This window comes from Chaetodon auriga, chromosome 18 (assembly GCF_051107435.1).
Source record: "Chaetodon auriga isolate fChaAug3 chromosome 18, fChaAug3.hap1, whole genome shotgun sequence".
In the NCBI taxonomy this organism is placed as follows: Eukaryota; Metazoa; Chordata; class Actinopteri; order Chaetodontiformes; family Chaetodontidae; genus Chaetodon; species Chaetodon auriga.
The window spans coordinates 22,880,378-22,895,452 of record NC_135091.1 but is presented as its reverse complement, the minus strand read 5'-3'; the positions used below and the strand labels follow the sequence as shown (position 1 = coordinate 22,895,452).

Genomic DNA, 15,075 nt, shown 5'->3' with positions numbered 1-15,075 from the left:
CACCATAAAAACAGGGACAGCTGTCCCCTCTAATCTTGACTCTTGTTTTCAACCCGTTTAAGCTGAGCACAGACAATGATGGCATTTATGACACTTCCTTTAATCCTGACACCAACCTGATTAGTTTGAATTCTTGTAATTATTTTTCTGAAGTTCAGTTGAATAACTTGTTTCACACTCTTTTATATACCAACCCAGATTTAAATGCTTTTTCCACCTTCCATCTAAATATTTGTAGTTTTTCCAAAAACTATAATGAATTGAAAACCTTTTTATCAACTTTGACCAATTCATTCTCAGCCATGGCTTTTTCAGAGACATGGTTGAATGTTGACATCCTGAGCCTATGCCCCCTGCCGCCATATAACGCAATTCACTCCTGTAGAAAAAAAAAGAAGAGGAGGGGGCGTCTCTCTATATGTCTCGAACACTTTCAATTTCATCCCCAGGAAAGAGTGTCGACTTCAACACTGCAATAGTGGAGTCTTTATTTATAGAAATTCCATCATGTCTGCAATTTAATGGGAAAAGCATTTTGATTGGTTGTATTTATAGACCTCCTGATTCAGACATTATCACATTTATAGATACACTTCATTCCACCCTAGAAATCATAAATAAGGAATCCAAATTATGTGTTTTACTTGGTGATTTCAATAGTAATTTAATCAAAGGTGATATTACTTCAACATCAGACTTCCTAAATGCACTTTATTCTTTCATCTTTCATCTGCTACACTTATTGATAATATTTTGTTCAATTCTCTGGATTTTGAGGTCACGGCAGGTCTTTTAATGTGTGATGTCTCAGATCATCTTCCCATTTTCCAAATTATCCATTATTATTCAATCCTCTAAGACTAAATTTTATACCGCTATGAATGAACCAATTAAATACTGTAAATTTTCCAGAAAGAACTTAGAATCATTTAGGTCAGTCATTAGTTCTACATCATGGGATGACGTTCTCATGCTGCAAGAGGTAAACAAAGCTTACCATTTATTTCTACTTCTCTGCAATTCGGCTCTAGATACTTCCTTTCCATTATTAACCTCAAAATCTAGAAACAATTCCTCTAAGGGAAAACCGTGGATAACAGATGAGTTAAAGAAGTTATACTGGAAGAAGAACACTCTACACTGAACAAAAATATAAATGCAACACTTTTGTTTTTGCTCCCATTTTTCATGAGCTGAACTCAAAGGTCTAAAACATTTTCTTCTTTATACACATCAAGACCATTTCTCTCAAATATTGTTCACAAATCTGCCTAAATCTGTGTTAGTGAGCACTTCTCCTTTGCCGAGATAATCAGAATCAGAATCAGAATCAGATATACTTTATTGATCCCGGGAGATATTGTTTTTGGAACAGTGCTCCTAAAAAGAATAGAGGAAATAGAACAGATGAAGAAGAGATAGAAGAGATATAGAAGAGAAAGAAGAGATAAACATGTAAACATGTAATTGCAATTAAAAGAGAAAATATATATATATATATTTATATAACAAAATATATATACAGAATATATATACAGATAACTAAACAAATATATAAACTGAGATAAGGGCCATTCAGAGCGAGGAGTTGTACAGTTTGATGACCACAGGCAGGAATGATTTCCTGCAGCATTCATTCTTGCATTTTGGTGGGATGAGTCTCTCACTGAAAGAACTCTTGTGCCTGACCAGCACGTCATGACGTGGGTGTGAGACATTATCCAAGATAGTCCGTAGCTTAGTCAGCATCCTCCTCTCTGACACCACCGTCAGAGTCACACTCCATACCCACAACGTCACTGGCCTTGCGGATCAGTTTGTTGAGTCTGTTGCCGTCCTCAGCCTGCTGCCCCAGCCCACAACAGCATAGAGAATAGCACTAGCAACCACAGACCCATAGAAAATCCTGAGCATAGTCCAGCAGATGTTGAAGGATCCTCAGTCGCCTCAGAAAATAGAGACAACCCTGGCCCGTCCTGTAGAGAGCGTCAGTGTTCTTTGCCCAGTCCAGTTTATTGTCAATATGTACCCCCAGATACTTGTAGTCCTCCACAATGTCCACACTGATGCCCTGGATGGAAACAGGTTGAGCAGGTAGATGATGGCGTCCTCAAGTCCAAGTCGGGGCTGATACGCGAACTGAAGGGGGTCCAAGAGTGGCTTGACCATGGACCGGAGCTGCTCCAGGATGAGTCTCTCCAGGGTCTTCATAATGTGGGAGGTAAGTGCCACAGGTCTGTAGTCCTTTGAGTCCCTGGGCCGTGATGTCTTTGGCACAGGAACGAGGCACAACGTCTTCCACAGCATGGGGACCCTCTGGAGACTTAGGCTCATGTTGAAGACATGGTGAAGAACTCCACACAGCTGGGGGGCACAGGCTTTGAGCACCGTGGGGCTGACACCATCAGGGCCTGGAGCCTTGTTCGAGTGGAGTCTCATCAGTTGTCTTCTCACCTGGTCAGCAGTGAAGCACACTGTGGAGGTGACAGGTAAGGGACCTGTGTAGTCCTCAGGTTGGGGAGTAAAGTCAATCTGGCAGTCTGAGGAGGTGTGAAGAGGGAAGAAGGAGGAGAAGGAGAAGGAGGGGGGGAGTTGGGAGTGATTGATGGTTGTCATCCAGGACAGACAGCAGAGAAGTCAGAGGGGGCATGAGCACTAGTGTTGTCTCGTTCGCGAACGTTTCGTTCAAAAGAACGAATCTTTTAAGTGAACGTACTGAACTGCATCACTTCCTCAAGTGATTCGTTCGTTTCTCAGTTCACTTGAACTGCCAGCTGCGCCGCCTGCCTGCAGCGCCGCCTGCTGACGAACGAACTGTCAGCAGTTCAACTGAACTGAGAAATGAACGAATCACTTGACGAACGAACTGTCAGCAGGCGGTGCTGCTGACAGTTCAACTGAACTGAGAGACGAACGAATCACTTGACGAACGAACTGTCAGCAGGCGGCGCTGCTGACAGTTCAACTGAACTGAGAGAGGAACGAATCACTTGACGAACGAACTGTCAGCAGGCGGTGCTGCTGACAGTTCAACTGAACTGAGAAACGAACGAATCGCTTGAGGGAGGGACCGCGCGCGCCGACTGCGCCGCGTCACCGACGCATGAATCCATGGCAAGCTGTTCCTGCCAGAAATACGCCACATTCAGTCACGTTTCAACTTCATTACGGCGTAAAAAAACGCCGTTTTTTCAGATTTTACGCCGTTTTTTACACCGTAATGCGCAAAAAGAACGCTGTTTTTTACGCCGTAATGAAGTTGAAACGCGACTGAATGTGGCGTATTTCTGGCAGGAACGGCTTGCCATATAAATCACTCAGTGAACTACACTCTCCTGAATCATTTTCCTCTGAGGGATACACTTTCATGGCGACCGTTGTTCCCCGTTGTTTTAACAGATTTAGTTTCCAGATAAACAAACTTAAAACGTTATGCTGGCAGTAATGAGGAGCGACAGAGGGAGATGGGGATGTGTTGTGTTCAAGTGTACCTCGGAGAAAACTAACTTTTTTTTAAACTCTGCTAAATTTGCCACCGCAACAACAGTACAGTAGGACACAGCATGTAACAAATAGTGTATAAAACCCGCAGTTTGAGAAAACGCGTGACTGTCTGATCATCTCATTGCGACAATTTGCGAGGGAACGGTGCATATTCAGTGTGAATCCTTCACTGAATGTACTGTGGGGTATACGTTCAGTGAACGGATCACTCACTGAGCCCAATTTGCCGAGTAGACCAGTTAAATAGCATACCATAGGATAGGACACTTAAAACATCATGATTTATAATATAGTTATACATAGTTTTATATTTACAAATGTGTTTGTCAAAGCAACACAGTCACAACACTCTCGTCTCCTGGTCCTGGAAGCTGTGAACTGAACTGAAACTTGAACCGTTCAGCCGTATATCAGTTCAGGAGTCGCAGGCTCCTCCTGCCAAACACTGAATGATTCGGTGATTCAGTGAACGAATCTTTTGAACGAATCTTTCTAGTGAACTGATTCTAGTGATTCAGTACATCTAAAAGAACTGGCGTGCCCATCACTAATGAGCACAGAGTGCCTGCCAGTCTGTCACCTCAAAACAGCCCTGCAGTGTCTGGTATGTCTCCTCTGATCATCTCCTCACTGTCCTTGTGGTCGTAGGCTGACTCTTCACCAGAGGCACATAACAGGGAGTGAGATGCATAAGGTTGTGGTCTGACCTGCCTGGGGGGGGGCAGCTGTATTCATCCTTGACGTTAGCATACAGCAAGTCCAGGGTTCTCTCCTCTCTTATAGGACAGCTCACATACTGAGTGAAACTGGGCAGTGTTGTTGCCATGGTGATGTGGTTGAAGTCACCTGAGATAGCGATGAATGCACTTGGGTGTTGAGTTTGCAGATGGGCGGAGTGAATGACGTCACAGGCTAACGTCAGGTTGGCAGAGGGGGGATGTAAACAGCTACGATAATGGCATGTGAAAACTCCCGGGGCAACAGCCAGCAGTTCATTGTAGCAGCAGATATGTTCCTTGATGGTAATGTGACCAGGATTACGCCATCGGTTGTTGACTAGAACAGCGAGCCCCCCTCCTTTACGCTTACCGCTCTTGGTGCAATCCTGGTCGGCCAAACAGTCTGAAAGCCACTGATAGAGACATTATCGTCGGGTATGTCCTGATGCAACCATGTCTCAGAAAAACAAATCAGACTGCACTCCCGGTAGTCCCTCTGACTCCTGGCGAGTGCTGTTAGCTCGTCTGCCTTATTTGCCAGCGACCTCACGTTGCCTATGATGAGAGAGGGGAGATATGGCTTATATCTCCTCTTCTCAATCAGCCTCTGTTGTCTCGACCCAGCTCTTTTCCTCCGCTGTTTCTGTCCTCCCTTGCATCCTCTGTGCATTTTCCTCCAGATTTCAGTGGGGATCTCTGATGCTCTGGCTGCCAAGCTGGCCGACCTCAGCGCGATCAGCTGATCTCTGGAGTAAACAATGTGCTGCACATCAGTGCTGTGTCCCAGTGAGAGTAGCAATTCCAAAGAGAGAAAACAAACTAGAACTCTCTCGGCCAACATATTTGGAAAGGGCACAGCTTCAAAATGACAGTCATACCCTATTGTAGGTATTAATAATCAAGAATAGAGCAAAAGAATTTGTAAAACTAAGAAAAGAAATAGGAGCGACTGCGACAGGCTGCATGCACGGTCAGCGCATGCACACTTATGAAGCTGCACCTGTTACTAGTGTGGACTGAATGGACAGCAACAAAGTATTAAAGCAGCAATGGGAAAATGCTGTCCCTTCAATGCTAACGTAAACCATGGTTGGATAAGAATTCAAAATTGAATATGAAGATGAAATCTGACGTATAGTTACAGTCTTAAAACTGTAGCGGAGATTCATTCCTTACTCTTTACCGACGGGCATTTTCTCTCTATTGATAGCTTAATAACTTAAAGATTTTGGGCTAAATCTATTCAATGACTGGAAAAACTAACTGCACACATAGCTTCAATAAACTTTGTAATCTTTTTGTTGATGAAAATATCATACAGTGTATTTACTGTCGCAGATACGGTTGTTTTGATAACCACTGACAAACAGTCAATATAATGATTGTATGACATATGCAAGTTTCTGACCATATAAAAAGATACACTACCAACTTTGACAATGCAGTGTTCAATGATTTTAAAAATGCTTTTTTCTTCTTTCTTTTCCTTTTTTTTTGACATTTCCACTGCGGAAATTTTTGCTTAATATGAGAGAAAAGGTCAGGGAGTCACCAATATGCTGCTCTACCTCTGAGCAAGAAAAGGGATGTGAGATTTGTGGTTTACCCAGATGAATAGAGACACGTTAATCTTAAAAGACTTATTTGAAGTGACAAGGGAAGTAAGAATATTTGTTTGTCTGCTAGTTGGTTGGTTTTGTTATTTGTGTAATTTGGGTGAATTGATCACTTCATGTTTGTTGCTAATATACACAAAGTTTGTGATGTTATATATATATATATATAGACACACACACACACATATAGCTGCTTTTGGCAGATCTTGCAGATCATCAACGACAACCCATCCCTCCAGAATGATGGCTTTTTCACCTTCCAGGTGTAAGGAGATTAGGAGTAGGCCTGGTTCGTCTTCCGGGATTACAGAGGGCACTGCAACTGCAAACTGGCTGATAACTGCCTCTAAATCATCAGCCTAAGAAAAGAAAAAGGAAAAAAATCTGTTATTTATCCTTCATGCACCAGGTCAATCTTGGCACATTATTGTTACTTAAATATTCATTGGAGTGACCATGAATGTGCTTTGGCCTCCAACTTTTATTAGCTCAGCACCCGCGAATCACAGGTAAAGTGGTATTACTGAAATAAGTTCTCTTGCATAGCTCATCTACATGCATGCTAATGCAAGATTGTTTGGCTGTGGGTTAGGGATGTTTGATATTATCGGTTTGCCAATATTGTTGGTCAATATTAGCAAAAAAAAAAAAAAAAATCAATATGTTTTTTTAAGCTCAGAATGACTAAAGTATGGCATGTAGCACCTCGTTGGAAAGCTCTAATCACCCCCGAAAAAAAAAGAGAGAGATTTTGGGGTTCAGCTACTGTAATTGGTTTTGTTTGTTTTCTCTTAAAAAAGTTTTTTTTTAAGTCAATAAGCAGTATCAGTACATACACTGTAAGAAACAATACACCATATCTACTCAATAAAAATGAGGCAAGAGATTACAAGCAATATTATTAATTAAATTTCACCATGTTTGATATTGAGTAAATATTCATTAAATGAGACCCTTAATAGTTAATCGTTTAATATGAGTAGATTTGAATAGAAAACAATAAGGAATTAATTAAAACCGAAACAAAAATATTGAGTTGATTTGAAAAAGATAAACTTCTTCATGTGTAAATAGTACTAATAAAAATGTATTTAATTCTACATATCAATGATATATAATTGGGTAACAATCATCTACTTTAATCAGTGCATTGATTTGAATTTAATCAATACAATGAATTTAATCTAAATATCTTTCTTTCTTAGGAGTAACTAGCCTATGACCTAGAAAGTACAGAACTCAAAATACTATGACACTGAATGTTATGTGTTGAATGTTTTATTAACCATTCAGTTTTGTGCTTTCTACACATTGTATAGCACAACATTGTACACTGCAACCACAGTCGCATTTCAACCAGAACTCTGAAAAGGACTGTCGCGGGGTTCTCCTTTAACTTCTTCAAAAAAAAAAAAAATGGGAAAAACACAGGCGTAGTCGGAAAGATACTGGGTTGGTGTAATTTATTTGCCGGCCTCCCAAGGTGCAAACTGTTACGGTACATGAGTCAAAAACTCGGCCAGGACCCCAGATGCAGAGACAGGTTGAACACAGTTTATTGAACTCACAAAGTACAAAGCAAAAAACTACGAAAATCTCCACTACGTGGGAAAAAGGCAAGGCAGGCTCAAAACAGGAACTGAGGATCTCAAAACTATCTAAGGCAAACACAAAGTCACCACTGCGGGGAATACTCGAAAAATATAAGAAACCAAAAACCACCTGGACAGGGAAAAAACGGCTCGAAAAAGAAAAAGTAACAAAACACTCGAAAACACACTGGAGCTGGAAGCGAGGAAGGAGGCAAGGCAAAACAGCGTGGCGAGGCACGTGTGCGCAGAGCTAGGAAATCTTCTGGCACTGAGCAGGTGGATGAGCTGGCTGAAGTAGGCCGCGGCTGATCACCTGATGCCGTTCAGGTGTGTCTCCTGGATAGGGCACGGAGATTGGCCCCGCCTCCTTCCACACTCCAGCGCTGCAGAGTAGGAGAGTAAGAGGAGAAAGGGAGAACAGAGAGTAGGAGGGGGGGAATACCGGCAGGAGACAAAAACATGCACAGAACTCGAGACCACAACAGCAAACAGTAATATTTACAAAAAACAGGCAAATATATCAAAATTCAAATAACGTTCCAAAAAAAATGTTCCCCTTCAACCATCCCAAGTTATTCACAACAAACTTAACTTTACAAACAAAAAAGGTAATAATTTAGGTCACATGATCATAAAAACGCGTGAGGACAGACTATTTAATGGAGCAATAGGTTATGCCCCTGTTTGGCCAACCAAACTCAGACAGCGGGAGACAGCAGGATGAATATGCAGCGCACTTCCACATGATAAGTGATACAATGGCAGTGTGAATACATATGTGAATACATAGATGAACAGAGGTAGAACTACCAAGTGTGCACCCTTGGCCGCACTACAGAAACGGAGGAGGAAAGGGGAATGGACATGGGATATTTTAATTACTCATTGAAAGACGGGGAAAGTGAGCAGGGACTTGTGAATGAGAGCGTTTGCGTGCATGTGTGTGCGTATGTGTGTGAGCGCACTGCCCACAGTCAGTGACGGAGCTGCTCCGTCACAAGGACAGAATGCTGACTTCAACTATTTTGTAAAAACAAAAATAAATTTCATATTACAAAATGGTGATATGCCCATAACATTTGGTTCCATGCTTTCTCACCTCAGTCACTTAAAGTTCTCTTTAAAGATCCTCCTCCTCCGGAAGTGCATGTGCCAAAACTAAATCATAAAGTGCAATTTTACAGAGTAAAAAACATTTCTACTTTGAACGAGCCACAACAGAAATTTCACTGACAATTGTGAGATAGAGTCCAAATCAGTGCTAACTTACAAACACAGCACTTTCAAATGTGCAATTCTCAAGTTCTGTAGAAGCTGAATATTGTGTAACAAAAGTGTGCAATGCAACCAGTCTCATTTCAAGCCAGAAGTTTGCTCTTGAGGGACTGGACTTTGTTTGACAGCTTTGAATCATCCAGTTCCAAGAAAAGTTTTTGGAATACCTCAAAGGTATACTTCAGCTGTCTGGGATAATCGAGATTCAGCGCATAGGTCAAGCCAAGGAGGACAGAGCAAGCCCTGGCAATATTCCCAAGTCCTGTGATGACTTCCACGCCCTCTATGACGATTCCAATGTCCTTTGGGCTGTTGCTTGCAGAAGCTCCGGGCTTTGTGGTCACAGTAATTGCGATTATGAGCTGTTCAAGTTCCTCCATGTTCTCAGTGTCCTGCAACATGAAATTGTAAGTGTCTTAGTATAAAACTGTCAGAAAATATATTGCAAGCATATCACATCACTAGACAATATATTTACTGCTGTTTTCATAGTTTTTAAATCTGTTTTATTACATTTTATTTTTTAGTGGATCTTGGTCTCAATTTGTTCTTTGTTTTGTTTTCTTCTATTTTTGATGTTTTTATGGTCTACAATTGTTCTTTAATTGTATTGAAGGGTTTACTACTATAATATCCCTCTCTATACAGTATCTTGTGAAGAATAGTGTTCATCCCTCTAGTTGAGTTCAGATCTGTATCAGTCTACTTGACAACATCATCTACTTGAGGAATTGAGGAACTATGTCCATGAATTAGGTTAATGCAAATTACGTTCACCGAAATGTTCCACATGTTCTCCAAGGTATTCCACAAGGCACTGAAGGACAACCTCTCTGGTCCTCTCAACAGAAGAGTACACTGACTCCTAGAGAGGAATGAAAAAACATTCTTTTGATGGGAACTGAACACTCGCTAGTGCTAATGGGAGAAAGGACTTCCCTCACTTTCTCGTAAAATAAAAGCTGTTTTATTTCTTGTGTTGATCACAATGCACTACAACCAGACTATGTCCGGACATCATTCTCCTCACTCTGTCAGAAATTTATACACACACCTTGTGACTTTCCAACTGTGAATTGGCAATGTACAACAATAAACAGAACTGACATTGGCCCTATGTAGAAAATACAGTATCTTAAAGGCATGAGCTGTTATTAGTTTTTCTTTTCATGTAACTTATTCAATATTGCCCCACTGTACTGTATTAGGGCAGCAGCTAAATTCTGGCAGATAGTTGTCTATCATGCATTTTGATGTCCATATTCATGTTACTTGGAAATGTTAAAGAGCAAAGCTACCTTTAATTTGGAACAGTATTGTACCTGCAGTGGTTCCATTCTGTTCTCCAGTCTTCTTCCAAGTGCTCCACCTTTGGCATGAAATAGTGTCAGTAGCTTGGGAGTGTGATGGTCTAATGCAGACATAAAGTTTGGCTCCAGATGCACAGTGGTTGTTCTCTGAAATTCTGCATTGATCAAAGGTGACACAAGAGACAAAGATATCACATCAGTCCTTAGCCACTTAGTAAGAGTATTTTACACATCTTAGAACCAGTTTGGAGGGGATTTTTGATCAAGTCCATTTGTCAAAATTATTTGGAAGCAATCCCTTAACAGGTTGTCGTTTTTACATTTTCAATTCCTAATACTTAACAGGAATTACAAATTACAACTCACTTGAGAGCGCAGCACGGTGGTGCAGCAGGTAGTGCACGTGCCTCACAGCAAGGAGGTCGCTGGTTCGATCCCCGGGTTGGCCTTTCTGTGTGAAGATTGCATGTTCTCATTAGGTTAATTGGTGGCTCTAAATTGTCCATAGGTGTGAGTGTGAGTGTGAATGGCTGTCTGTCTATGTTGCCCTGCAATCGGCTGGCGACCGGTTCAGGGTGTACCCCGCCTCTCGCCCATTGCCAGCTGGGATAGGCTCCAGCCCCCCGCAACCCCGAAAGGGATACGCGGGTATAGAAGATGAATGAATGAATGAATGAACTCACTTGAGAAGGGTCAAACAGGGCAGGCCAGCGGTCCTTCATAGCTCGAACACTTGGACACTGATTGATGATTTCATGTCGTCTGAGGGCAAAAAGAAATGTGAAGAAATTGACAAATAAAAGTGACTTTGACTTTGAAATGTTTTGCTCATTTTGTCCTTGATTATCTTTTCGTTGTTCTTCTTCTTTGACTCAATGACTCAATGACCAGCTCTTCCCTTGCGTTCTCCAAGCTCTGCTCATTTTCATCAGCTGGGTAGGATGGCAAATAATTGACCTCTGCTCTTTTTGCCTTTTTCACATTTTTTGCAGACTTCCTGTCAGCAGGGCATTTATGTTTCAGAGCATTGCATGTAACATCTGGAATACCAAGGCCTCTTAGCTTTGTTCTGTAGTTAGCCATCTTGTATTTAATGCTATTCTGCCATCCAATGATGCCTGAAGAGCTCCCTGGATCTTTCAGACATGGGTGTGCCTTGATAAGTGCTTCAGCGACAGACGATTCTGGAATGATGGATAGGGATTGTGTGTATAAATGGACTGAGCTAGCTTTTCAAGGATGTCTGACTTGATGTTTGGGGTAGTCAGTAGTGTGGTCTTTTCTGTAAACTTCATTGGCCCTTTCAAGAATCATTTCGGTTTCAACAGAGAATTGTGAAATGATGAATTCAGTTGGCCATGGTTTCTTTTGTAGGCTGCTGCTTGGTGACATGGCTGGGCTTGCCGATGATGAATCACATGAGTCATGGGCATCCGGTGCCGTGGAACTTGTGGAGGCAGGATCATTGGATTGCTCTGAGATGACACTTTCATTGTAGCTTTCATTGTGTGGTCCTGGATACAAATTGAGAACAACTGGTTCAATTGTCACAACCTTAATTGTGGCTTTGTGTGTAATTTCAGCAGTACAGTTGAGAGTAAAAACATCTTCAAAATCTGGATCTAAATACTGCAGGCTGAAGTCATCTGGGATACTTAATGCATGCTTGACAGCCAAGTTCAGCTCCTCCATAGTCTCTGGTATTCCAGATGGAAGAGTCAGTTTCTCTGTGACCAAAGATCACCCGGAGCATTGTTGAATCCATGTCACCATCAATCCATGTGAGAAAAAAATAATTACTCAAACCCTCTGACTGAGGTGTGGGCAGCCGTTTTTTGAAAATAGGTTTAGCCACACAACACCTTATAGTTTGTGATAGAGGGGAAGATGGAATCTAAAATGTACAACAAATGTAACGCTTCAGTGTAACCACTCACTTTCCTGCAAGTTTGTAAGCTGCAAGTAGATAGACATCTTGAAGGCTGGGGTGATGAACAATAATCACTTCCTTACAAGTTTCCAACAGAAAAGATCAGAGGTGCTCCTGGTACCAAGCATTTAGTTTCTTAACAATGAAGTAAAGACTGCTTTCCAGGATCAACATCTATATGATCTCTACAAAGTCTGGGAGCCCTCCTGTAGAACCATATGGCAAGATCATCCCAACTGAATTTTGTTCCACAGTATGTCACAGTGTTTGACAACTGTACACTTGTTAGCTGAGGAAACAGTTTCTTACAGACTCCTGGATGTCAAAATACAGTACTTCCAAAGGCAAAGATGACACTTTTACTGATTACCAGGGCAGGCTTAGCCATATTTCTTTGCCAATTGTAAGCCATCATCAGCTGATGTTTTGTTGAAAGTGACAGCAAGACATTCTTAAAATTGCTTGAGAACCTCACAACATACTTGAAGAACTTATATTTGGCCTCAAAGCGCATAGTCCACAATCCAACTAGAGGACCAAAGGCTTCTATGAGCGCAGGATAGTGCTCCAAAAAATGGTGTTTGGGTGTCAATCTTAGCTGAGGGAAAACTTCTTGCAACCTATGACAATGGTCAGATATTTTTAGGTCAAGATAAGCAACACTTTCAAGGGAGAGGAGAAGGGCCACAGAGAGTTCTACAATGTCCTTAAGGGTCATAAGAATTTGCCATGCTGGATCATCAAAGGGTATCCTTGGGCCAATGATTAGTGGCAGTGACCTTATGAGTGCCCAGTTCTCATGAGCATTTCCTCCTATAGTACTACGATGAACAAAATTTGCTGGGATGGACTGAGGGCGGTCAAGATTGTCTGTAACTTAAACAGAAAATGGTTGATTAAGTCATTAAGTTCCATTAATGTGAAGTATTTGTTCTTAATAAAAGTATTCAGACAGTGTGCCAATTCTGAAGGGACAATACCTTTAAAATGATTGTGGCGTATGTCAGGAGGGTAACCTCTAACAAAATTGAAGTGACTCAGCTTCTTAGTCAGTGGGCAAGCTCTCTTGACTCCATAGCAATGAGGCAAGGTGGGGTCGTCTTCTACAGCTTTGAGATGCAAGATATGGGCTTCCTCTGTTCGAGTTGGAAATTCTCCACAGCGTACCTCCTTTTGAGAGTATTCAGAGTATTGCAGAACTTGCAAATGTAGGGACCAGTAAAGTTTTCAACATGTCCACCAAGACTGTGTGCACCAAGATTGTCTGCTGCCACACAATATACTGTCCCTTTTATGTTCTTTCCAGCACAGGCAACAAGAACTCCTTCTTGTTCCAATACCGACACATCTTTCAAGAGAGGCTCTAAAACAATATCATAGCCAAACCTTTTAACATTAACGGCTTTGCAGAGAATGGCCAAGTTTATTGCAGAAAGAGTAGAGCGCAGTCCAGGTGGTACATTAACCACCGCAGTAAACTGCAGTGATCTTGTGTTTCTTATGTGACTTTCCTAATAGGTTGCACATGTCAAAATCATCAACATAGAGAATTAACGCTATCCTTGGTTCTTCTACAGCAAAAAAATTGATTTTGTTTGAAATATTTCCTGTCTTGAAGTGATTCATACTGAGTGGATGAGCTTGGTTGTTTTTTTAAAACTTCATGTGCAATATCCTTATTGGTCAATATATGCTCCAAGGTCTGCAAAAGGGGCACATACTGAAAGCTGAGATTTTCCTGCAAATCAAGGATGTATTCTACTGGCTGGACAAATTCAAACTGTGTTTTGAAATACTGTCTTCTCTTATACACAGAACCAAAGGGCCCATCTACTCTCAGTGCCTTGCTTGTAGGGTGTGACTTGCATAGTTCCTCTACCAATTCGTTAACAATGTCCTCCTCCACAGCACAATTACACTTCTTCAAAGTTGCATCAACAAGCTGACGAATTACTGGAGGAGAAGTGGTGTATATAAAATGAAGCTCCTCCACCAAATCATCAATACATTTACCAGAAACGTTGTGCACACTTTCCAACGTCAAGAGAAGTGAGCCAATTCTCTGGTGAATTTCATTTGATATATCCACTGGAGGATTTATACTGGTATCATCATGATCACCATCACCTTGGACTAAAAGATCAGTTTCATTTGGTAAAGTTAGATGTTCACCAATGACATCTGGCTTTAAGTCTTCAAGTGAATGAGGGTTGTGCTTTCTGCTTTTGTGCACAAAAAATGTTCCATATATATTTGTCTTAAATATACATCCAACAAAAACACACTCTACGGTTTCATGACTCCTTAGGTGACTGCCGAGGTGTTGGAAATATTCTTTTTCAGTGATATATTTAGCCGAGCAAATAACACACGTGAAAGAGAGGATTACTCCTGTCCCCATAGCTTCATCCTCTGCATGATATCTTGACAAATGTGTACGGACGGCACTTAATGTTTTAAAGGAGCAAGGGCAATCATAATTGAGACAAGGTGCTGAATTTCTCAAACGTCCTGTGCTGTAGTCTGTAATGCTGCAGAAGATCACCCCTTGTTGCTTGCTCTGAATCCACAGACTTTACACTGCCACCTCATTTGGCAGCACCTAAGGAAAGACAAAGTTTTAGTTTCACAGTTCTACAGGTGAAAATCATCCCCATGTGGAAAATGAATTAATGAAAAATATTTGCATATTTATAGATCCTGGAATTTTTAATGAGGGAAAACGAGTTGATGTCATTTTAGAGGGATAGTTCAAGATTTTGGCAAATTCGCCGTAATCTCTACGGTGATATGACTAAGTACATTATCTTTAATTTATTGGTGCCTATAGTTTTGACAGCGATGGGGCAGAGATGACTCACCGCTCAGCGGCCAGAATGGAGGTGAGTGGTGCGGGACAGTCTGTCCTTCAAAACTAATCAAATACACCATACAACATCTTCAAAACTTTCTTATGGACAAGTTGTGACCTGCACATTCACCACACTATGAAATGATGCATTTGGCTTGAAAACAACTCTGTCTCGTAACGTTACATTATTATTTCATAGCGTGGTGAATGTGCAGGTCACAACTTGTCCATAAGAAAGTTTTAGATATGAGATATGCCTTTCTGCTTATATGCAGATG

At 41.3% G+C, this 15,075-nt stretch overlaps 1 protein-coding gene across 1 annotated transcript; it reads right to left on the bottom strand.

The window, feature by feature from the left end:
* Positions 1 to 8,823: 8,823 nt before the first annotated feature.
* LOC143335962 (uncharacterized) lies at positions 8,824 to 10,921 on the bottom strand. Its single transcript, XM_076755688.1, has 5 exons — positions 10,700 to 10,921; positions 10,383 to 10,467; positions 10,029 to 10,171; positions 9,484 to 9,571; positions 8,824 to 9,098 (listed from the first exon to the last, which is right to left on the bottom strand). Exons 1-5 carry the CDS (start codon positions 10,736 to 10,738, stop codon positions 9,091 to 9,093), a joined length of 363 nt encoding a protein of 120 aa, XP_076611803.1. The 5' UTR covers positions 10,739 to 10,921; the 3' UTR covers positions 8,824 to 9,090.
* Between the last annotated feature and the right edge of the window lie 4,154 nt (positions 10,922 to 15,075).